This window comes from Leptonychotes weddellii, chromosome 7 (genome assembly GCF_054177405.1).
Source record: "Leptonychotes weddellii isolate Sample4059 chromosome 7, ASM5417740v2, whole genome shotgun sequence".
Classification (NCBI taxonomy): Eukaryota; Metazoa; Chordata; class Mammalia; order Carnivora; family Phocidae; genus Leptonychotes; species Leptonychotes weddellii.
The window spans coordinates 38,455,412-38,479,383 of record NC_138375.1 but is presented as its reverse complement, the minus strand read 5'-3'; the positions used below and the strand labels follow the sequence as shown (position 1 = coordinate 38,479,383).

General features: G+C 55.8%; 1 protein-coding gene across 3 annotated transcripts in view; it reads left to right on the top strand.

Moving 5' to 3' along the window:
- Positions 1-23,901, top strand: part of CSF1R (colony stimulating factor 1 receptor) — a 30,320-nt gene extending 6,419 nt beyond the window's left edge. For 2 of the 3 annotated variants that reach the window (XM_081826181.1, XM_081826180.1), the window contains 18 exons: positions 481-617; positions 1,278-1,437; positions 4,944-5,130; positions 7,738-7,853; positions 8,055-8,175; positions 8,267-8,454; positions 10,447-10,562; positions 15,723-15,849; positions 15,976-16,080; positions 16,567-16,677; positions 17,351-17,513; positions 19,603-19,677; positions 19,787-19,901; positions 20,964-21,086; positions 21,167-21,278; positions 21,803-21,902; positions 22,789-22,897; positions 22,994-23,901. In XM_081826181.1, coding sequence (XP_081682307.1) covers positions 481-617; positions 1,278-1,437; positions 4,944-5,130; positions 7,738-7,853; positions 8,055-8,175; positions 8,267-8,454; positions 10,447-10,562; positions 15,723-15,849; positions 15,976-16,080; positions 16,567-16,677; positions 17,351-17,513; positions 19,603-19,677; positions 19,787-19,901; positions 20,964-21,086; positions 21,167-21,278; positions 21,803-21,902; positions 22,789-22,897; positions 22,994-23,125 — 2,297 coding nt within the window. In that variant the 3' untranslated portion in view covers positions 23,126-23,901. Of the gene's footprint in view, positions 1-480; positions 618-1,277; positions 1,438-4,943; positions 5,131-7,737; positions 7,854-8,054; positions 8,176-8,266; positions 8,455-10,446; positions 10,563-15,722; positions 15,850-15,975; positions 16,081-16,566; positions 16,678-17,350; positions 17,514-19,602; positions 19,692-19,786; positions 19,902-20,963; positions 21,087-21,166; positions 21,279-21,802; positions 21,903-22,788; positions 22,898-22,993 lie in introns of all 3 variants that reach the window. The other variant, XM_006741627.3, reaches the window with a different exon arrangement.
- The last annotated feature ends 71 nt before the right edge of the window (positions 23,902-23,972 follow it).

Sequence of the window (23,972 nt, the reverse complement as noted above, 5' to 3'; positions counted from 1 at the left end):
GTGTGCAGTCTGTGTGGCGGGAAGGCCGGTGCGGCTGCAGAGGGGGCGTGAGCACGAGGCGGCAGGTGCTCCGGTGGTCAGCAACGGGCCGGGGCTTGCATCCCAAGAGTGATGGGAAGCCACTGGATATGGGCCCAGGAGCGCACGTGATCCAATCCACGTTCTCAAGAGCTCCCTCAGGCCGCTGCGAGGAGTCTGCCTCGTGCGGGGGCCAGAGGGGAAGTGGGGGCCTTCCAGGCGGCTGTTGCAGGCGCCCAGAGCAGAGAACAGGTTGAGACTGGGGAGAGGTGTGGTGACGAAGGGGAGTGGACTTCTCAGAGTCTGTTTCAAAGACACGACGTGCTGTCTGAGGCCTCCAGGCTGCCTCCCAGGATTTGCGAAGGGAGCGTGGTGGGGGCCCCAGCCAGTTTCTGGCCTGTGGCAGGGAGCCGAGTGACAGCTCAGGCCTGAGTGTTCATGGGTCGCTTCCCCTGGCCTCAGTCATCCCAGGGCCCCCGACCTTGACGCTGGAGCCTGCAGAGCTGGTACGGATTCAGGGAGAGACTGCCAAGATCGTGTGCTCAGCCAGGAACGTTGACGTTAACTTTGACGTCTTCCTCCAACACGGAGACACCAAGGTCAGTCCACGGGGAGACAGCAGGGTGAAGGGTGCCCAACCTCCCAGAACACCAGGCCCCGCAGGATGGAGCCCCAGCCCCGCTACCAGCTGGCTCTCTGGACTGAGGGCACGGCCCAGGCCCTAAGATCTCACTGCCCGTCAATAGCTGATTCAGAACCAGGACTTGGGCTCATGTCACTGATTCTTGTGGGGGGGAGAGAGGTGGTACTCTACCCCCTTGACCCATGACTTTTGTCCCAGCCTGTAGATAAGAGCCAGAGGTCAGTTCACTTCTGACTTAGCAAGGGGTTCCTTGGCCACCTCGAAGCCCAACAATATAAAAGCCATTTCAGAAAGACTAGGAAAGAGGGAAGCAGGGGGAGTATCCCCAAAAGGGAATGGCATTGGGCTGCTTCTAAGAGCTCCTTCCTGCACCACTGTGCCCTACTATGTGCTGGCCACAACCCTACCCCCATTTACATGCAATAGCTTACTGTTCTTCGCTACAACCCTAGGAGCATGGGCTGGTGTTAGTCCCATTTTACAGATGAGGACACTGAGTTCAGTCCCTTGCCCAAGGAAAGGCAGATAGTAATCTTTAAAGGCTGACGATTTGAACCCAGAGTTTTCTCATCCCTAAACAACATTGGTCTCCCATTTTCATTCCTTCTGGCTACAGCTCACAATCCCTCAGCAATCCGACTTCCAAGGCAACCAGTACCAAAAAGTCCTGGCCCTCGAGCTCGAGCACGTAAGCTTCCAAGATGCCGGCAACTACTCCTGCGTGGCCACCAATGTCCGAGGCATCAACTCCACCTCCATGGTCTTCCGGGTGGTAGGTGAGCGTCAGGGCGACAGGGGAGGGTTGCCAGGGATCCCGGGGCAAGCGAGTGTGTGAGAGGATTGGGAAGGAGGGAGCTGATGGCGGACAATGAGGAGACACTGTTAAGAACACCTGCACTTGCCTCCCCTTATCCTGGGCCTGGCGAGGGAGCCCCACCGCTGGGACCCCTCCCAGATCCTTCCCCAGAATCCTTCACTCCCTTCCTGGAGCTCCTACAGTGCATTACTGCATTTTGTTTTGTGACTGGCGTCCAGGAGCTCCCGATTAGACTGCTGTTCACGCCTTCATTCATCCCCCCATGCCTGCAACACCCATGTCACACGGACACAAGAGCAGACAACGCTCACCCAGGGGGATCATGCAGGAGGCACGGGGTGTCCTGGGAACACCAAGGGGGGCCCCCTAACCCTGGCTTGGACAAAGTGGCCTAAGCTAAGCCCCAAAGAATGGAGGTAGGTTAGCGCGGCAGAAGGATGGGAAAGGAAGGGCAACAGCACAGCCTGTGGACGGCCCGAAGGGAAAGAGAGCAGGGAGCGTCTGGGACGTGGAGAGAAGCTGGCAATGGCAGGGATGTGAGTGGTGTGACAAGGGGCCAGAGCGAAGCAGGGGTGGAGGCAGCATCCAGACGGTACAGCGGGCGGGTGGCTTGCAGCCTATCCTGTTGGGAAGTCGTTGAGAGTTGAAGAGCGAGGGACGGGATCAGAGTGCGTGGAGGGGTACATCGTGGTGGCAGCGCACTGTGCCCCAACCTGGCTCCGCCAACGACTGGCCCGTTACTTAACTGCCAGACGGGGGTACCCACGACACGGGCAGGCGCTGTCTCATGGGATTGCTGTGAGACGGAAGTGAATCTATCACCTACCTACCTCCCCACTCTGGCTGCCTGAGTGTGCACGGGAGACGCCATCTGAAAGGCCGGTCCGATGCCCTGTGCACTGGATGGGAGATCCGAGGCTGGACAGGCTAAGTGGGAATTTCTCACGGTCAAGACAGGCTGAGTGATTTCGGTCTGGCCACGCCGCGTGCGCTCAATGTTAGGGGAGGCAGACGGGCGCCGGGGAGAGCACGCATGCGCCTCACCCCCCGGAGAGCAGCCACACTGCTCGAGGCTCGCGGTCACCGTGAGCTCCGCGGGGGGGGGGGGGCCCGTCCTGCGCCGGGAGCTGTGCGGGGTGAAGGAGGAGAGGAGCACGTCAGGTTGTCCCCCAGGGGTGGGTTCCTAGTGCACGGGTATGGCAGTCACTCGGTGTGTGCGTCCGTGCGCGCTCCTGGTCAGACACTGCTCTGGAGGCCGAGGACGCAGCTGCAAACACGGAGGCCCCTGCGCACGGGAAGCTGGCGCTCCAGCTGGGGAAAGACAAGCAATGAGCGACATAAATTCTGGAAACCAAATCAGTTCTATAGGGTTTGCCATTTAAGGTAGGGTGTCCTCAAGGAAGGTCTCACTGGTCAGCTGCCATGTGAGCCATGGCTTGAAGCTGGCGAAGGGGTGAGGCACGCAGATGCGCGGCAGCACAGAGCTCCGGGCAGAGGGCGAGCGGGACTGTGCTCGCCAGGTGCAAGGAACAAGTCAGCCAGCATGGCCGGGGGGCAGGGGGGGGGCCCCCGGAGGAAGAGTGGTACAAGGGGAGGTCAGAGAGGTGAGCAGGAGAGGTGGCAGATTCCCCAGGGCCCTGGAAGCCAATGTAAGGACTTGGGTCTTTTCCCCTTGAGAGAGATGGGGTGCCATTGGAGAGTCTGAGTAAAGGAGTGTGACACCATCTGACTGGCATGTAATAAGATTTAACATGGCTTTCTGGTGCTGTGTGGGGGGTAGAAGCAGGGGGACAAGGTAGGAGGCTACAGCGATTGTCCAAGCTAGAGGTGACGATGGCTTGATTAGGGTGGTGGTGGTGGAGGTGGTGGGAGAATGGATGGAGGATGGATAGACAGATAGATGGCTGAGGGCGAGAGAGAGCAGAGGACAAAAGCCTTGCCCTAAAAGCTCACAGATTGGTTGGACAGAGAGGATGGTTACCCAAAGGGAGAAGCAGATGCAGGAAGTAGTATGGATGTGGTGCCTAATGAATGTGTAGACTATAAGGGCCGCAGGAGTCCAGGGAGGGAGAGCTCCCTGTGGCCTGGCCTGTGGGTGGATACCCCCTGATAGGGATGAACCTTGAAGGATGAGAAGGATTTAAATAGAAAAGAGGAAGAGGACACATGGCTCCTGGTGGAGGAAAGGCCTTGAACAAAACCTCCAATGTAGGAATGACTGTGGTGTGTTGGTGTGTTCAGGGGATGTTAGGAGACCCAGGTGGGTGGAGTAGTGTGTGTGTGTGTGTGTGTGTGTGTGTGTGTGTGTAGGAAGAGGGGGCTGGCTAGATGGGCATAAGGAGGAGACTTGATTGAGGAGAGCCTTGAATGCCGCTCTGTATGGTGGAGACAATAGGCAGCCATAAGCTTTGGAGCAGGTATATCACAGGGTAGAAGAATAAATTTTAGATTTCATAGAATTGAGTAAGGAGAGGAACCCTTAGAGATCATATAATCCAGGGCTTTTTGCAAAGTCTTGGGGATTTAAGAAAGCATTTCAGGGGCTTCCATGAGAGGTATGGAGAGGCTGAGTGAATGGGGATTCCTACCATAGCTCCATTGCCGGAGATTCAACCAGAGCAACTGATTTTAATTCATGCAAGATTTAATTCGAAGAAACTAGTCAGGACTTTTTCAGGCATAGGTACAGAAATCAACTAGAGCTGGCCTAATCACAAGAGGATTTTTATCGGCCTTATAGCTAAAAAGCTCATGGATATGAGCTTCGGGTAAATTGGATCTAGGTGTTCAGTTGATGTGGACAAGAACCTGTTGCTTCTCACCTCTACATCTCAGCTCCACATTTTTCTTGTGGACCCTTGCAGCATCAGGCTTGACAACCCCAGTGGATTTGGGGCTTCTCCTTTCCCAGAGCTCCAGCAAAAATCATGGAAATAAGTGTCATAGGACCCATGGGCTCATGTGCCTACCCCAAACCACTCACTGGTCCAAAGGGGACATAGTACTTTGGCTGGCTGGCCTGGCTCACATGCTCCCCTTAGAGCTGGATGTGGGAGCTTCACTGCCTGAACTATTAGCAGGAGAAGGGGAAATGGTTAAGGAGGTCCAGAAAAAAAACAGCAGACTTTGATTTTTTGCCACTGAAAAAGTTTCAAAAAATTATAACAACACAAATATATTCAATCTCTTTGTTATATAAATAAGGATAGAGGTACCAAGGAGGAGAGGAATTTGTCCAGGTTCTCCTAGGGACTCAGCAAAGAGAAGAGTTTGGGATTCTGTGGGGCAGTGGTGGGGAAGAGAGGTGTCTGAGGGTGAGTCTCGGTTAGGGGTGGGGGCTTTACACAGTAGGCACTCAGGAAGGCTCCAGCTGAATGCCTGAATCAATGGGTAGATCACCAAATGAGCAAACAAACGGAGACGTCTTTCCACTAATGCCCGATCTGTATGTGTTCTGCTTTCCAGAGAGTGCCTACTTGAACTTGACCTCTGAACAGAACCTCCTCCAGGAGGTGACCGTGGGTGAGAAGGTCAATCTCCAAGTCAAGGTGGAGGCCTACCCGGGCCTGCAAGGTTTTAACTGGACCTACCTGGGACCTTTCTCTGACCACCAGCCCAAGCTCAATTTTGTCATGATGAAGGACACATACAGGTACAGCCTATCAGCTCCCATCTGGAGAGCCCCATAGCCAGAAGGGAAATGCTTCAGCCAGGAGGCAGGACACTGACTGGGTCATGTCTCAACCTTGCTGGTGACCTGGAGTAAATCCCTTCCCCTTTCTGGGTCTCAATTTCCCTGACTATAGAACCTCAATATCAGTCATCCGTGTTTGAGACGTCGACAAAATTGGCTTGCCCCTCTGTCCCACATCCATGGGAAATCCAACGCCCTCCTCAAGAGTTCTACCATTTCTTGGGACGTGCATTCTCATGCTCACTCAAGAGCCCTTAATCCCATTCAATCTCTTCTTTCATGGCCAATCCAAATGTAGAAGACACGCTCCATGATTTCTACTCCTAGATACACTCCTAATAATGATGGCACAGGGAATCTGCCACATACCCGGGTTTGGGGGATAGAGAGAATTAACATCACACGATCACAGATACATCAAAAGTTCTTTAGAGGCCTGTGGTCACCCACCCCTGAGAATTTCTCACTCATTCTTCTCCACAGACTCAAAATGCTTTTCATAAAGTGCCATCCGACTCTATCTCCTCGTTCCTCCCTTCTCTCCACTTCCAGAATCTGGCTTATCTCACAGGCACAGCATGTTAGAAGTTTATTTCCTGTCTCCTTACGTCCTCAGAGTGTTACTTGCCCCTCCAAAGTGGCCTCACTTTGGTAGTCTACTACATAAGAGAGTCTCCTCCACAGAAGGAACACCGATACCATGTGCTAAAACAATAGCTTCTTTACCCACTTGTGTTTGAACGAGAGCACAGCACTCAAGGACAGCAAGCTTGTGCTGTGCGTGCAACCCGTCCCCCTCCCACACTCTTGACAGACATCGCTAATCCCTGTTGAGCTCTTTCCTGCAGGGTCCGAATGCAGCCTGCGAGTCCTTCTTAACACAGTCTCCCAGCCAGTATTTTCATCATCACTGACTCAGGAGAGGAGACGTGTTTGCCATTATTTGGGGATTTGCTAGATATTTGCTAGGTAATCCCTTAGCCATCTTCCAAGTCCAGAACTCTCTGGGGTTCTCTTCCTAGCTCCTGAAGCCCAGACCTCATGAATGCCTGGCCTCCAGCTTGCCAATTGTCAGAATCAAAACAGAACAAAATGTTCAACAGGACAAAAATGTTTCCTTGTCCTCATTTTTCTCCTCCCAGTTCCCTTCTCATCTATTCTGGTCAGGATTTCTAGCTTCCCCTTGTCTAAAGCAGAAGTTCTGAATCTGGAGTCTATAGACCCCTGGGAGGGGGGTTGGTCCATGGACAGGTTTCAGGGCTCCATATGCAACAGGGACATTGCAGAAAGAAATCATGGAGATCCCCCAAAACACAGTAGTGTGGGGCCATTCGGCACAGGGCAGATAAGCCCGGGCACCAAACAGCCACCAAATTTAGCTCATGTGATGGGTGTGTTCATAATGGTGGCATTGAGTCATGCAAAAAAGTTAAATTCTTTCCACTTAAGAGGTAGATGTGTAGAGGGGTTCTGTATGCCAAAGGTCCAGCTGAATGAGATTGCCCTTTGAATACCATGGGTATTAGTTTGGTATAATTTATAATTATATGCTATAATCTATTTTTAAAAAAACTTATTTATTACCTAAACCATACATGTCCATTATGGACAAATGCTAAAATAGAGCTTAAGAAAAGAAAAAAATGAAAAATTACCTGGAATCAGCTGAGGATAATTTATGTTGTCCGCATCTGCCTCCGGGTCTTTTCTGTAACAGAGGTCACCGTTAAACTGAGTAGCTACAATGAGTCGGGCTCTGTGTCAATCACCCTGAATGTATGCGCCTTTAATCTTAAGGCCAAGCCTGTGAATTAATACCATCGGTGTTACCCTCATAGAAAAGGAAGCAAAGATCAGAGAAGTTAAGTACTTGTCTAAGATCACACAGCTAAGACAGACAGCGCGAGAACTTGAACCCTGGTTTCTGTAGCCCCATGGCTACGTCTTGCCAATCATCCCTCTCACAGTCCCTCCTGGCAGGGTTGGTGCTTTAGGAACCACAGCTAACCTGGGGGCTGGTGTTTTGAGCAGGGACTGCTTAGCCCAGTGACGATGGTGAAAGTAGGTACATACAGTGGGAGCTTGTGATGTGCCTCCCAGTGTCAGCACTTCACAGACATCATTTCTATTAAACCTCGGAACAAAACCACTTTACAAATGAGAGGAGAAGGGACGCTGGGGTGGCTCAGTCGGTTAAATGTCTGCCTTCGGCTCAGGTCATGAACTTAGGATCCTGGGATCGAGCCCTACATCGGGCTCCTGGCTAAGTGGGGAGTCTGCTTCTCCCTCTGCCTGCCGCTCCCCCTGCTTGTGCTCGCTCTCTCTCTGACAAATGAATAAATAGAATCTTAAAAAATGAGAGAAGCAATTAAGGAAATTGGGTTGGTGGTTTCCCATGTCTTAATGGCACTCAGCCTGGGTCCCTGGCTCAGCCAAGGCCTTTGCATCCTGGACACTTTACCAAAAATAAAACAAAGCCCTTTCGGAAGGTTGTCTGAGCCCACTGTCTTGCAGGGGCCGTACGAGGACTGGGTTCATGCCAGACGACTTGCCCCTCTTGTGCAGGTACACGTCTATCCTCTCCCTGCCTCGCCTGAAGCCCTCGGAGGCCGGTCGCTACTCCTTCCTGGCCAGAAACACTGGAAGCGAGCATTCTCTGACCTTTGAGCTCACGCTGTGCTGTGAGTGATGGGGCAGGTGGGCGCGCAGGGGGTTGGGGGGGCGGGGAGTACCGGGGACTAAGGTGCCTGGGGCTGCCTGTATGTCCCTGAGGCTGGCGGATGGGCAATGGAGGGAAAGCAGCTCAGTGCAGGGTGGGCAGACAGGGACTTGGGGCCTCTGGGGCTGATCCCTCCTTCTTCCACCCCTCTTTTACTCCTCAGACCCCCCAGAGGTAAGGGTCACGTGGGCCGTCATCAATGGCTCTGACGCCCTGCTCTGTGAGGCCTCCGGGTACCCCCAGCCCAATGTGACATGGCTGGAGTGCAGGAGCCACACGGATAGGTAGGTGGCTCTACTCGTCTTCTCCACCCCAGGCTGAGGGGCCGAACGGCGGGGCGTCCTGAAGCTCTAAGCCACACTCTGCTCTTCCCAGGTGTGATGAGGCCCAAGAGCTGGTCCTAGAGGACTCACACTCAGAGGTGCTGAGCCGGGAGCCCTTCCACAAGGTGATCGTCCATAGCCTGCGGGCCATGGGGACCTTGGAGCACAACCGGACTTACGAGTGCCGGGCCCTCAACAGCGTGGGGAACAGCTCCCAGGCCTTCAGGCCCATCTCTATAGGTGAGCCTTCACCCCTCCCGGGCCAGGGTGGGAGGTGGGCCCAGGAAACTGCCCCAGCCCCAGGGAGCCTGGCAGCCAGGGCCTAAGTGCCAGAGTGGAGCAGATCCCAGCCATACCGAGTTCCACCTCTCTGGGTCCAGCTACAGCCGTCTCCCGACCGAAGGTCTCCTGAAGAGGCCAGGCAGAGGAGTCTAGGACCCATGGGACTAGAAGCAGGGAGGAGAGGAGCAGAGGGAGAAAGCAGCCTGAAGCGTGGCTTCATCTGGCCCCTCTGCTCTTACTCCGGCATTCGAACTCCCCCGTGAACGCACAAGTATGTATTTGGCATGAGCTGCGTGCCGGGCGCTCACTCAGTGCAGGGGAGCACTGCGTCCATGGAGCTTGGAGCCTGGGGGAAGAGACAGGCCAGCCCCAACAGCCTCCTCCATTCCTCTCGGACTCTCTTCCCTCCAGAGACATGGTCCTATCCATTCGGGGCCACTGTCCCCGGGCGGCGCTGATGGCCAGCCCCGGGCACTGACTTGGGCTGCGTCCGTCCAGAGGAAGGCGTGCCTTCCCTGTGTGGCACAAAGACTCCAGCTGCCTGAGTGAGAGAGGCCCACAGCTGCGGGGACCCACAGCACCTTCCAGCAACCGGGACTCAGCACCACTGTGTGCCAGGCCCTGACCAGACTCTCTGGGCAGGCAGCACCGAGTGGGAGCCTCTGCCTGGCTCCGAGGCGGCCCCACAGGGGCCTCGGAGCAGCTGAGACCAGGGCCAGACCCCACACGCAGCCACCTGTGGCAGCCTGTCTCGGGGCCGGGGGTCCAATATTAAACATGCCAAACGGATGTTTCACTGAGAGCTTACTCGGTGCCAGGTGCTGAGCACCTTACAGTTGTTAGCTCAGGGAGCTCACACGGCCCTAGGAGGCTAGCACTATTTTCCTTCCCACTTGGGAGACGATGGACCGGAGGTTTAGGGAGAAGTCACACATTCGATGTCACACGCCTCCTAAGTGGCAGAGGTGAGATTTGGCCTCAGACCCACACTGTTGATCTGGGCAAGATGATGGACACTGTGTCCTTCAAACATATTGAAAGAAGTAAGGATATTGATCTGGAGGAGGAGACCCAGGGGCCATTGGTCAAGCTTTCCGACCCTCCGAAGGGCTGTGTGGTTCCAAGGGGCGCTCGGGAGAGCAGCGGGGAAATGCTGGGAGGGCAGATTTCAGCCTAACCTCTGGGTCTTTCTGTCTGAGCTGCCTGAAGGTGTAGGGGGTGAATGCCCATCACTGGGGTGTGTGTGTGTGTGTGTGGTGTGCATCTGTTTGTGTGTGTGTGGTGTGCATCTGTGTGTGTGTATGGTGTGCATCCGTGTATGTGTGTGTGGTGTGCATCCGTGTGTGTGTGTGTGGTGTGCATCTGTGTGTGGTGTGCATCCGTGTGTGTGTGTGTGGTGTGCATCTGTGTGTGTGTGGTGTGCATCTGTGTGTGTGTGTGGTGTGCATCCGTGTGTGGTGTGCATCTGTGTATGTGTGTCTGGTGTGCATCTGTGTGTGTGGTGTGCATCCGGGTGTGTGTGGTGTGCCTGTGTGTGTGTGTGGTGTGCATCCGTGTGTGTGTGGTGTGCATCTGTGTGTGTGTATGTGTGAGCACAAGCCACAGCTGGGCACTGGCACAAGCCTCTGCTGCAGAGCGCCTCGCATTGGCAGGAGGGGGTACTGCGCGACCTGAGGGGCTCCCCAGCGGCAGAGGTTGTGACTGTGGGCGGGGCTTGGGCTGCGCATGAGCAGACCCGGAGGGGCTGTCCTCCGGGCCCCTGGCTGGGGGAGGGTCTATAGGAAGACTCTGAGGCTCTGGGGGCTTCCAGGTGAAGACTCTTGGTTCAGTCAACGGGCATTTATTGAGCACCTACTGTGTTCCAGACAATGCAGTGGCCTGATCTCAGTGGTGGCAGGAGGGCTTGGAGGCTCCGCTGCAGGCTCACTCCTCTGCCCCCCACCCTTGCAGGAGCCCACACGCAGCTCCCCGACGAGCCGCTCTTCACGCCCGTGTTGGTCACCTGCATGTCCATCATGGCCTTGTTGCTGCTACTGCTCATGCTGCTTTTCTACAAGTACAAGCAGGTGAGCCTGGGCAGGGCGGGGGTGGGGGCGTCCAGGCACCTGAACCAGCCCGACCCTGGCACGGGGCCACCCGGTTGCGAGGATCCACCCTGTAGCCCCCGAGAACCCACTCGTTCTGTCAGCCATTCAGCCAACAGCTCTTTAGTGGGCACCAACTGTATGCCAACGTGAGCGGCTGGGCGCTGAGTGAGCCAGAACTCGGAGGATCTGAGGCTCTCCCCCTTGTGGGGCTCACTGTCTAGAGCAGCGATGGTTGCAAAAAAGTGAGGGTGCGGATTACAGAGCAAAAGATGCAGTGGGGAGAGGATGGGGTCTTCCGGAGAGCGTGAACATGGGGTCCTGTCCCCGCGGGGGGAGGGGGATGCAAGCACACAGAGAGGGCATCACGGGGCCAGGCCTGTGTCTCAGGTCAGGCGGTGGGCGGTCTAGTGGAGGAGGAAGGCTTGACCATCATCATCCTCTTCATTAGTTATTATTCACTGAAGCTGCCATTGAGTTCTCAGTCAGCTTTAGCAACTTAAGAGGCATTTTCCTGAAGCCTGTTACTCACATCCTCTCGCTGAATGCCCGCAACGATCACGGCATGTGGATAGCATCGCTAACCCCATTTTACAGAGCTGGAGGCTGAGATTCTGAGAGGCGGAGGCAGCTGCCCTTGCCTATAGCTGGTCAGTGGCAGAGGCTGGGTTTTAAGAAGCCATGGTTTTAGCCATTACGTGAAACACTGAATCATCCGATCTTACCCTCATGACAACCTGGAAGCAGGGACTGAAGCAGTCAGTATTTTACAGTAAGGAAACTGAGGGCTGGCAAGGGTGAAGAACCTGCCCAAGGATCCCAGGTGCCTCCCACGTGACAGCCTCAGGCTTCTGCCACCTGCCTAGCTGCCTTCCTACACAAAAGATGGAGTCCATTGTCCCTGGCGGGGAAGGGAGCCTGCTTGGAGAAGGTGGTAGGCATGGAGGGGACAGATCTTAGAGAATGGGGGGTGCAGCAAAGGGAGACAAGACTCAGGGAAATGGTATCTCTGGGGGAGAGGGTAATGTGAACAAAGGGGAGGGCGGGATGGGGGGAGACCAAGGCAAGTTCCAGAAATATTGATGTTTGGAAGAGGAGGCAGATTGGGGGTCCAAGGAGTTGGGCCCCATCCTGTAGGCTCAGAGCCATCAGGAGGTTCAAACAAGGGAGCAATGTGATTTAGGGGTGAATAGCCCACCTTGTGGGTCTCCTCTGCATCTTCTCTTCTGCACCCCTGCCTTAGGGGTTTTAGTATCAGAAGAGGACTTAGTGTGGATGGGATGTGGGGGCCCATGGGGGCAGCTCTCATGCTCATGCCAGCACCCAGAAGAGGCAGCTCTGAATGCAGCCTCCAAGAAACGAAGGTCCTGGGTCAAGACTTCAGGGATCTGGGTCCAGCTCCAAAACTGTTTTGCCATGTGACCTTGGCTGACTCACTGCCCACTCTGATCCTCAGTTTCCCCACCTGTACCATGGGACTGGTCACAGTCTTCCTCCTCTGACATTCCACAAGCCTACGGATAGTCTGGTTTAAGAGCCAGGGGTTGGGAGTTGGACAGATGAGGCTCCTGCCTCTGCCAGTCTCCAGCTATTGTAACTCTGGGGAAGTTGGGGCTGTCTCTGTCTCTGTTTCTCCATCTGTGAAATGGGTTTAATAATGGTGGCCACCCCACCAGGCTGTTGTGAGGATTCAATGACAGACCGCATGGAGGGGATTTAGCAGGGTGCTGGGCACAGACAGCGCTCAGGATGGACCCTGCACGCCTTTGCCCTAGGAAGAAGCTGACTGGGGAACCTGAGTTATTAACGCTCATGCATCTTGGGATTGTAGGAGTGTCTGAAGTTGGGCATCTCCTTGACTACATACCCACAGTGGTTGTCGGGCCTTGCTCACCCACCTCTATGGACAGGCCTTAACTCATTCTTGTGAGTTCCTTCTCTGAGCAGCTCTGACTATTGCAAGCTTCTTCCTTTTACAGAGCTGAAAATTGCCTCCCAGTCAGTGCCCCACAGAGCTGCCTCCTCAGCCCAGAGGCTCTGCAGAGATTCCAGAGAAGGCCCAGTTCCCTCTCCAGCCCCTTCTACCTTTAGATGCCCAGCCCCCTTGGCCAGTTTTGGTTTGGGGACACCTTACCTTCTCTCCATGGGACCATTTTTGGAACATGTGGTCCCAGCCACCTCATTTCCCATCCAGGAATTGTAACTGCCCCCTGAACCCATCCAAGGCCAAGAAAAGGAGGGCATCCCATGGGACAAGACCTTGAGAGGTCAAGATGGTCATGCCCTTGCCTCTGGGCCCTCCGTCCAATTCCCCTCTGCTTTGCCCCATGGGGTTCTGAGCTTTGCCTCTGCACTGGGGACTCTGCCTGGCCCGGCCTCACTGCCTGGGCCTGCGGTGAGGGGTGGCTCTGGCTGGGGGGAAGGGTTGGTTCTGCCTCAGGGCTGAGTCATCACCTTCCTGGCCCCCAGAGAGACCACAAGGGGGGCCAAAGGGGAGAGGAGAAAAGGGCAGGAGTCAGCAGGCTGGAAGGAGGAAGGACACAAGGAGGAAAGGATGAGGTAGGGAGGCACGAAGGCTGGGATTCTGGAGTCAGAACTGAGCTCTGGGACCTGGAGGCCGACTGGGGCCAGGCGGGAGGGTCCCCAAGGTTTCCAGTGGGAAGTGTTGAGGTCGCTACCTTCCTAAGACAGAGAACATCCAGAAGCCTAGAACCATCAGGCCTAGATGGGGAGGGTCACAGGACTGGGATGTCTCCCTGCCCATCTCAGTCACCAAGGGGAAGTTGGGGTGAGCCTGGGTCTGGGCCTGTTGTAAGGAGTGAGATGACTCATGCTGAGCGTGCCGCCCGGTGCCCTGCTCAGGGAGCACTCCTTCCTATCGGGACAACTGCTACCGTTAGGAAACCTGGCCGAGGTGGCCCGTCCCAACTTCCCTGTAAGGGCTCTCCTTCAGAGGAGACCCCTCCAGGTAGAAGCCCTGGGTAGCCAAGGTGGTACAGAAGCAGAGCTGCTGGCTGCCTTCCAGGATGGGGCAGGGATGCTGGAGGCGCAGGGGGAGGCAGGGGAGAGCTGCGTCTTCCTCCAGGTAGAGTCTGGGATTCAGAGACCTGAGATCCAGCCAGATGACCTCTTCTTCCTTTGACCGCCCCCCTCCCTTTCCCCAGTATCCCCTGTCTGGCTGGGGGCCGGGCAGCACTGGGGAGGGGGCTGACTCAGGCCCAGCTGCAGGGGCCAGAAGAAGAAGTGGTGAGGAGAAAAAAACAGCTTTGGCCACAGAAACCCCTGGAGATGGAAATGGCTGGGGGAGGTCAAGGAACCCCCTCCTGGCTTTCTCTCCATGTTTAGGGTTGGGAAGGCACCCACACGCGGGGCTTGAATCCTGCATGACTCAGGAGCTTCCTCCTTTGGTCCCGCTTCAGACTCTTCCTCCCAAGCCACAGCTCGGATGTTCTTAAGTTTACCTGCAGCCTCCCTCCTGAATCAGAACCTGGAAGTTCTTCCTTATGTCTACCCACAATCTCCTCTCCCAAACTACCATCTGGAAAGTTCTTCCCTACAGCTCTCTGGAGTCTTTTCTCTTAATCTGATGCAACTTAGAGCCACAGGCCGCCTCCCTCCCCCACACCCACTCTCATACCTGTTAGCTCCCCCAGGCTGGGTGCCCAGAGAAGGAGCCCAGCTGCTAAGCACAGCCCAGCTGGTCCCTGTCCCATCAGGCTGACCGGAAAGAGCAAGACTGCTGACCCAAGGCCTCAGTGTCCTCCACCACCCAGGCCCAGCTTCCACTTCCCCCTAAAGTCTGTCTTCCATCAGTGCTTCTCATGGGCACCCCCTGGCATGATGCCCCCAAGCAGCCGTCGCCCTGGGCAGGAAAGAGCCACGCATCTGCTTTCCTCCCTACGTCTGGTTCTGCCCTCTCCCTCTCCTTTGACAACATAAATTCAGATGTATCCCTCACCTGCGTCACCCCCTCAAGGGCTTCTCAGTGCAGGTAGGAGGGAATCCACTCACCTATCCCAGCGCTCAAGACCTTCCTGTCTCTGGAACATCCCCACCTCCTTCAAGCCCCCGGGGAAACTTCCGGTCCCTCAGACCTGCCAGGACTTGGCCCACCCGAGGCCTCTGCATCTGCTCTTCACTGAGCCTGCAAAGAGCTTCCTCTGACAGTCATCTGGCCGGCTGCTCCTCACCTCCTCAGGGGCCTTCCCTGACTTACCTTCCGTTGTACCCGGCGCTCTCTAGCCCATCACCCTGCTTTGTTTTTTTCATGGTACTATAGGAAGATGTCCGACATAAGTATGTATTTGAGTTGAATGCCTGTCTTAGCCCCTTGCCTGGGGGCAGGGCCTTTATCTTCTTCAGTTCTGAATCAATGGTGTCTGGCACAAATAGGGATTCGGTGAAATATTTGTCTGGAAATATTATTCAGCCTTAAAAAGGAAAGAAATTCTGACACACAGATGGACCTTGAAGACATCAGGCTGAGTGAAATAAACCAGTCACAAAAGGACAAATACTGCATGATTCCAATTAAGTGAGGTACCTAGAGTCGTCAGATTGGAGAGATAAGTGGCCAGGGGCTCAGGGGAGGTAGGAATGGGGAGTCGCTTAATGAGTACGGAGTGTCAGTTTTGCAAGACAAAAAAGCATTCTGGAGACTGGTTGCACGACAGTGTGAATGAATACTTCTGAATGATATACTAAAAAATGGTTGAGATGGTAAATTTTCTGTTGTCATGTATCTTACCGCAATTAAAAATAAAACCAGACAGTATTTGGATGGGAGGATGGACGGATGGATAGGCCTCAAGGTCCCTCCCTCCCTCCTGGCTCAGGAATTACCAAGTTATCAGGGCTGTCAGGGCTCTCAGAGGTGACCCTGTCCCCTGTCTTTCAATACACAAGTGGGGAAACCAAGGCTTGCGGAAGGGAAGGTCATATGGTGAGGCCAAGCCAGGCAAGGACAGGCCTTGGACGTGGGACAACCCAGTCCCTCTCACCACATCTCAGGCCACCCCTGCCTCCTCCCGCACGCCTTGGGACTCCCCAGACCCCTGCTCTCAGCGGGGGTGGGGGTCGGGGGATGAGATCCCAGATCTGCCTGCGGGGCGCTGATGTATGCTTCCCGCCCTCCCTCTGCAGAAGCCCAAGTACCAGGTGCGCTGGAAGATCATCGAGAGCTACGAGGGCAACAGTTACACCTTCATAGACCCCACCCAGCTGCCCTACAACGAGAAGTGGGAGTTCCCCCGAAACAACCTGCAGTTCGGTGAGATGCGATCCTAGCACCCACGTGGGACCGCAGGGAGCCTGTGGGCCCTTAGAGAAAGGGCTCTTTGTCACCCAGGGATCTAAGGAGACCGTGTGTGTGTGTGTGTGTGTGTGTGTGTGGCAGGGAAGACTCTTGGAGCTGGTGCCTTTGGGAAGGTGGTAGAGGCCACCGCCTTTGGTCTGGGCAAGGAAGATGCTGTTCTGAAGGTGGCTGTGAAGATGCTGAAGTGTAAGTGAGGGGAAGGGGCTGAGGGAATTGCGGGGAGCGGGGAGGAGGTGGTGCATGCTAGGGGAGGGCCTGCCCTGTCATCACAAAAGGCACCACCCACATTTTTGGCCTGGGGAAGGGCCTGGGATTGGAGGCAAGGACTCTTGGCTTCTTTTGTGAGCTGCAGCCTCCCTCTAACTCCTGGGTGTGGAGGGGCTTCTGATGGAGCCCCAAAGAGGCTGGGGCACACAGAGGCCACTCTGGGCCATGGCCTGGCCACAGCTTGGTTTCCTGCCACTCGAAAGCAGCTCAGGGATGGGCCATCTCTTCTCTCTCCCTAACTCCCATCTGCGTGTCTGCATTTTTCCTTTTCCCTCTTTTGGTCACTGATCACTTTGGGGCACTGGGTGTGCCCCACTTGCTCTCTTGGGTGTCTCCTGTGTGTCTGTGTGGCTCTCTATGTCCTGCCCTCTCCCCATCTATGGGACCTGTGGCTCCATCTTCCAGCCACGGCTCACGCGGACGAGAAGGAGGCCCTCATGTCGGAACTGAAGATCATGAGTCACCTAGGCCAACACGAAAACATAGTCAACCTTCTGGGAGCCTGCACCCACGGAGGTGAGGGGTCCTAGCAGGCACTGGGGCCCATGGTCTTGGAGCCTCTTGGGTGTCTGAGGGCCCAGGGTCACCTCACTCCATCTTCTCCTCCCAATCCCCTCCAAGTGATGGTAGGATCTCTACCTCAGCATTCCTCAAATTCCTAGACCAGGTGCCTGGATTGGTCAGAAGCTGTTTATGACTGATAGTCAGTTCTATGAGCTCTGATCAGTGGTTCTCAGACCTTGGTGTGTGTCCGAGTCAGCCAGAGAGGGGGATAAGAGTGCAGATCTCTGGTTCCTGCTGCAGGGAGTCTGATTCTGGGGGCCTGGAGTGAAACTCCCACCCAAAGACACTTGGACACTCATGACAGGGTCCACAACAGTGCCCCAGGGCCTGTCGGGACTCCCAATCTGTCCCATCCTCTTCTATAGCAGCCTTGACCCATATGGAACCGCCATAGATTTCCTTTGAAGAAAGAATTCTTTGGCTAGTTTTTTGAGATTCCTCTGTTTTAGACAGATGGGATTACTGAGGCACAGAAAGCAGAAAAAGCTGCCCTTAGCCAGGCAGGATTAGAACTCAGGTTTCCTGAGTCCCATTCCAGGGGGCCGTGTTGCCCCACCCCATGTTCCTGTCCACATGGGGGAGTGGGCTAAGGAGTGCACTTACCCCACTCTCTTGGCTGCTCTAGGCCCTGTTCTGGTCATCACTGAGTACTGTTGCTATGGCGACCTGCTCAACTTTCTGCGAAGGAAGGCCGAGGCCATGCTGGGACCCAGCCTGAGTGTGGCCCAGGACCCCCAGGCAGGCGCTGGCTACAAGAACATCCACCTGGAGAAGAAATATGTCCGCAGGTAGGACCCTGGCAAAGGACAGGAAGGAGGCTGGGACTGGAGGAGGGGGGCCCTGGGTCTGTCCGTAAAGCTAACACAGGCTTGGTGGCTGTGTGGCCCTCACTTTCCCATCTCTACCATGGGAAGTAGTCACCCCCACTTAGATGGGCCAACCCGGCTTTCCTACTACTTAGTCCTATCATCCAACAAATATTTGGGCACCTACTTTTGTTCTAGGAATATGGAGGGCAAAGATGGGCAGCTCATAGTCTGGTGGAGATAGGCGTTAATGAAATCATCACTTTAATGTATGTAAAAGATAAACCAAGATCCATTCAGCACTCTGGCCAGAGATGGGCAGGTCTTGAGGGTAACTGCCCTATTTGTCCCATGCTGTCAGGGGCTACACAGCACCCGGACAGAGTCTGCTGGTTGTTGGGGGAGAAGGGGCAAAACAGGGTGACCGTGGCCAGGCCCCTGATGTACTTGGGCCTCAGTTTCCCCGGGGCGAGCCACTGGGGGGGTTGAACCTCTCAGAGTCTTTCCTACTCTATCATTCTGTAATGCTGTGATTCCTGGAAGCCACCCCGAGGCAGATGGATGAAGCCACATGGGGAATCAGAGAGAGGAAGTGGCCAGTTTCATGTCACACATGAGTCAGGGGCAGAGGCGGAGCCCACCCCAGAACTCTCTGCTCCCTTGACTCCTGGTCCAGTACTCACGTGAGCCTCACTGCTGTCCTGAAGTCTCGGTCCTGGGGCGTGTGGGCCTCAGGGCCAGGCTGCTGAGACAGGATCAGAACGAGAAGGGTGTACTTGGGGCCCCTATCTCAGCCACTATCAGCTGCCAAGCCTGGGGAGGCAAAAGGGGAAGGAGGCCATTTCATTCCATCCAGTATCCCCGAATATGAGGGCTGGCAGGATCTGCTTCCTCTTCCTCTCTCTGCCGCCCCTCTGAGAGGGCAGCTCACACTGGGCCTCCTCAGGCTGGAACCTCAGGCCAAGTCAAATCAAAATGAGAACTGAAGTAAAGTACTAACTTCTTATCTTCAAATGTGCACATGGGGTAAGGATTCAGTGAGGTGACTTCAAGGGCAAATGGCATGTGAACCAATCCTGCCAGTGGGTTCCCAGGCTACATTAATGGAAGTATAGTTTCTAAACCAAGGGAGGGGATGGTTTTGCCATGGTCAAAGCCTAAATAAGACACTCCCTTCTCTTTCTGGGAACACTAGATCTAGTATGGGCATTGTCAAGGTGCACGTCTCCATCACAGAGGGGGCAGGGATGGGGGGGTGGGGGGGGAGTGCAGAAATCATACCTAGTTGTAATATTAGAAGCAGTAGTAGCTATTCAATCTAGAGAAGTGCTTTCTCCAACTGTGACTCAAAGCATGAGCTCATAGGCATCACCTGAAAGCTGTTAGAAATGCAGGAGCTCAGGCCACCAGACCTGCTGAGTCAGAATCAGCATTTCAGTAAGACCCACCAGGCGAATCATATGCTCTTGAATTAGTTTAAGAAGCACTCCTCTAGACCAGTGGCCTTTAGCCAGGCTGCACACTGGAATCGCCTGGAGAGATTGCAAAGTGCGAACGACTGGGTTTTGCCCCCTAATTTCTGAGGTGGTCCGGGCACAGGGAGAGTCGACAATTCCCCACGTGGCTGAATGTGAAGCCAGCGGTGAGAACCACTGTCCAGACAGAGAAGGCTCAAAGATGGGGCCTTAGAATATGCTCAAATCCCTGTAGGGCTGTTAGGGGGAAAGGGAGCCTCATTCTCTGTGGCCTTTGAGGGCAGAGCAAGGACCAGCTGGAGGAAAATCCAAGGGGCAGGTTGGCATTAGGAACAGTGAAGAACTTTCTAACAGGCAGAGAGCTGCCCAACGATAGAACAAATTGTAAGCTTCTTCCCTGGATGGCCATGCTGAGATCAATGATCACTCACACAGAATGCGGCAGGGGAATTCCCTGTCAGAAAGGGATGTTTGAGTGGACCTTGAGGTCCCCGTCCTTCCCTGCTGATTGGAGAGGCCATGGGGAGCTAGAGGTCAAGGCCTGAGCTGGGCAGTTTAGCAAGAGGGACTCACCTGCCCCCCAACCATTTATATAGGGACAGCGGCTTCTCCAGCCAGGGTGTAGACACCTATGTGGAGATGAGGCCTGTCTCTACTTCTTCTTCAAACGACTCCTCTGAACAAGGTGAGGAGGTACTGGGTTGCAGGTGTGGGAGGGGCAGAGAGGGGCGACTGGGAGCTGGGCAGGGAGGGGCAGGGATGAGGTAGGGCTGTGCTGACGCCTCTTCCCACACCAGACCTGGACAAGGAGGATGGGCGACCACTGGAGTTGCGGGACCTGCTCCACTTCTCGAGCCAGGTGGCCCAGGGCATGGCCTTCCTTGCTTCCAAGAACGTGAGTTGTAAACTGGGTCTGAGTGTGGTCACCCAGGGGGATGGGAGGCAGCTGAGCCCCGCCCCCCCCGCCCCCCCCGCCCCCCCCGCCACGTAAGTCTGGATGACTGACGATGGGGAGGAAAGGAGAGCATATGATGGAGCCAAGGAGGAGCCAGCATGCCAGAGAGCAGGTGGGCAGCGGCCACACGGCCTCTAGGAGTGAGCGGGAGAGACCTACGGCTGAGAGTTCCTCCACCACGGGACGGTGGGAGCCCAGGCCTGAGCAGACCCGTTTCCCTGGTGTGCAGCAGGCCGTGGAGGACCCCATGTCCAAGAACAGGCTTTATTCCTTCGGTTTTGGTCGACAGTGTGAACAAGACAACCATTGTGTCCTTTTGTGAAGCCCCTGGTCTCGTGGGGCTAATAAGGGAACCTCCCTGAGTTGTTGTGAGGGTACGAGAAGACATGTGCAACACACTCAACCCACGAAGTTCCCAGTGAGTGGGAGCTGTGACCGTCCTCCTTACAGCAGATTTGGGAGTCCAGAGTTTAATTGGTGGCTCAGCCATTTGCTGGGTGACTTTGAGCAACTGTTGCAATTCTCTGAGCCTCGGTTTCTATACCTGGAAAAATGGGCACAATCACAGGGTTGTCTTAAGGGCAAAACAAGGTAATAATGTGGGCAGATGCTTAGAGAAGAGCCTGGCACGGGAGGGCCCTGGAGGTAGCAGCTGCTGTTACTAGTACCCGGGGGACGGGGCACAGAGGCTGTTCCCAGCACCAGAGCTCATTGCTCCTTGCCCAGGCGGACTGCCCGAACTCTAAGGCAGCAGCCGCTGCTCAGGGCCAGAGGGCCACAGTGATGGTGCTTTTTAAATACTGAACCGTCCAAGCACATTGAATTTCCTCAGACCTGGGTCTTGGTAGAAGGTAGGGACAGGAGCCAGAATAGAGGACCAAAACGGATGCCCACTCCCTCAATGAGGAGCCCAAGGCCTTCTGGGGCCCTGGCTGCTCCCCCTGCACCTCAGGCTCAAGTAGGGCAGGGGCTGAGACTAACTCCGCAAGCCCTTCCCTTCAGTGCATCCACCGGGACGTGGCAGCACGAAACGTCCTGCTGACCAGTGGGCGTGTGGCCAAGATCGGGGACTTTGGGCTGGCCAGGGACATCATGAATGACTCCAACTACATCGTCAAGGGCAATGTGAGTACTGGGGAGGGTAGGCCGGGCTGGGGAGGGGGCGGTGAGCCAGGGTCCGAGGTGACTGGGGTCTGCTGTGCCAGGCCCGCCTGCCCGTGAAGTGGATGGCTCCAGAGAGCATCTTCGACTGTGTCTACACGGTTCAGAGTGACGTCTGGTCCTATGGCATCCTGCTCTGGGAAATCTTCTCACTCGGTAAGCCGCTGGCCCAGGGCAGGCTTGGCCTAGGGCTGACTCGTGTTCGGTTACCATGGTGTCCTATACCTCATGGAGGATGCCAGTCAAGGACACTTGGTGCCCAGGGCACAGCAAAGGCTGCTGGGAGTGAAAACCAAGCAGTGCACCTCCTGCATGGGCTGGGCGGACGCTCCACGCCACCAGGCATTCCGTCCAGGCTCTTCCCTCGTGTGCCTGCCCGAGCGGTTGCTGCTTCCTTGAATGGTTTTCTCTCATACTGTGTGTATCCCGCTTCTGGAGCTCTAGGCACAGGGACTTGGGCTAAGCCCTTCAACGAGCTCCTCTAACCTTTTATTCCAAAGCCTGTGCCGGAATTCTCTGTGGGGTGTGATGAGGCCTGGGTGAAGGCTCCCCAGTTCCACCGAAGCCTACGCTCCTTTGTAACTCTTCACACCCCAGCCTCGCCACGATGTAATGTGGGTGTGGGGGCAGGTGAAGGTGAGCACTGAGCATGGTCTCCTACATGATCTTGGCCTTTGCAGGGCTGAACCCCTACCCTGGCATCCTGGTGAACAGCAAGTTCTATAAACTGGTGAAGGATGGATACCAAATGGCCCAGCCTGCATTTGCCCCAGAGAACATGTAAGTGAAGGACCCCAGGGAGGAAAGAGGACACCCCAGGCTTTGGTTGAAGGGGACAGAAGTGTGTGTGTGGTCCCAGTCTCCCTGCCCAGTGTTCCAGAACCAGGCTTTATCTCCCCCCCAGTGGGCCAAACCAAGCCCTTTTCCGAGTGAGTTCAGGGTTTCCACTGGTTTCCCAGGTAGCCTAGAGGATGTGCTCCAAGGACTCCTAACTGGGACTGGTCCTAACTCAATTGACAGGTTTTTAAGTCAGACTCTCGTACTATGACCTCAAAGAAGACTCCTGCCATCTCTTCTGTCCTGGCACTCTGGGGTGTGGGCCAGCCAGCCACGGCAGCCTCTCCGCCGCCTCATGACAGCCGGCCCACCGCGAGCCGCCGACTCCCTCCCCTCACCACGGCCTCTGCGCGGGCCAGCGGGCCATGCATTCACCCACATCTTTCCCCGCCACTCTCAACACGGCCGCTCCTGGTGCCCAGCCAGGCCCTCGCGGCCTGCCGGCCCACCAGCTCCACAGCCCTGCAGCCCCCCTGCCCTGTTAAGTCTCTTGCTACAGTCAGCTGCTTGCTCATCTCAGCCCACCTGGCAAACCGACCTGCAGGCAGCAAGGGCGCCCCTTCTTGGTTCTAGGAGCTTGGGCGAGAGCATCTCTGAACTTTTTCTCCTCTCAGCTGTCAAATGGGCGTGATAGAAGTACCTTCCAAGGGCTACTGGGGAGATTAAGTAAGACAAGCATGTCAAGGACTTAGCACAGGTCTCGTGTCAGGCTCACTTCTCACTAGGCTTCAGGCCCTCTGCTGGGCAAGACTGAGGGGCTGTGTGTGCATGTGCACAGGGGAATGGGTCACGGTCCCCAGGCCCACAGGCAGCTTCTGTTCTGTCTCAGATACAGCATCATGCAGGCCTGCTGGGCCCTGGAGCCCACCCGCAGACCCACCTTCCAGCAGATTTGCTCCCTCCTCCAGGAGCAGGCCCAAGTGCACAGGAGAGCGCCGGTGAGTGGGGCCAGCCTCGGGGTGGGTGGCTGGCTCCAGCAGGCCAGGCGGGGCCTGAGTCGTCAGGACCAACCACGCCCGGCCTCTCACCCTCAGGACTACACCAACTTGTCAAGCAGCGGCGGCAGCAGTGAGCCAGAGGAGAGCTCCAGCGAGCACCTGGCCTGCTGTGAGCAAGGGGATATCGCCCAGCCCCTGCTGCAGCCCAACAACTACCAGTTCTGCTGAGGAGACGGCCAGGAAGCTCCGCTTTCCCCTTCCTCCAAGCTTCAGCTCCACCGTGGATGGGGCACCACGGGGAGAACCTACAGACTCTGCCCTTGGTCATTTCACTCAACAGCCTGGCCCAGCTCTGAAACTCAGGGATGTGAGACCCACGGGAGTTTGGGGAGGACCCCGCTTCCGCGGCCTGGGCCATCACTGCCAGTCAGGGGCTAGGGCTGAGCCCCCCACCCACCGTTCTCAATGCTATGGCCTCACGTTTGCTATGCCAACTGGGAGAACCCCAGCTCACTCTCAACCTCGTTCCCACTTCCAGGCACCCCTTTCCCTACTCCCTGTTATCTCGTTGGAAATGGACCAGTTTTGTGCCTACCAAGTGCCCCAGTATTGAGACCAAGCTCCTTGGGCCTTGGCAGAGTAGAAGGACCCCCTCTGTAGCCAAGTGAAATGGCAAGAGCAAACAGGTGCTCAGACACTGTGCCTGGCTCAGGGACGTCAGAGCAGGGTGGCCCCTTTCTAGGAATGAACTGTACCTCCTACTCCCCATCCTCTGGCCTTCTCTCTACAGCCTCACCCACCCTAGATCTGGTCGCTACAATGAGCCAGGTGGCAGCTACAAGTTCGGGGTTCTGCCCAGTCCCCTGTCATTCTGAGTTGGAAGGAAGGGGGCCTGTGTGGCTGGCCACACCAAGCGAGCAGCATGCACTCCACCAAGCTGACCCCCCATAACTAACAGTCGCCCTGCGGGATGTCTCGGTCATTAAACTAACAGCTTTAACACAGCTGGCCTCCGATTCTCTGTGCCACTCAGGGGCCTGCGGATTCCCTGGGGCCTCTTCCATCCTCCTTCATA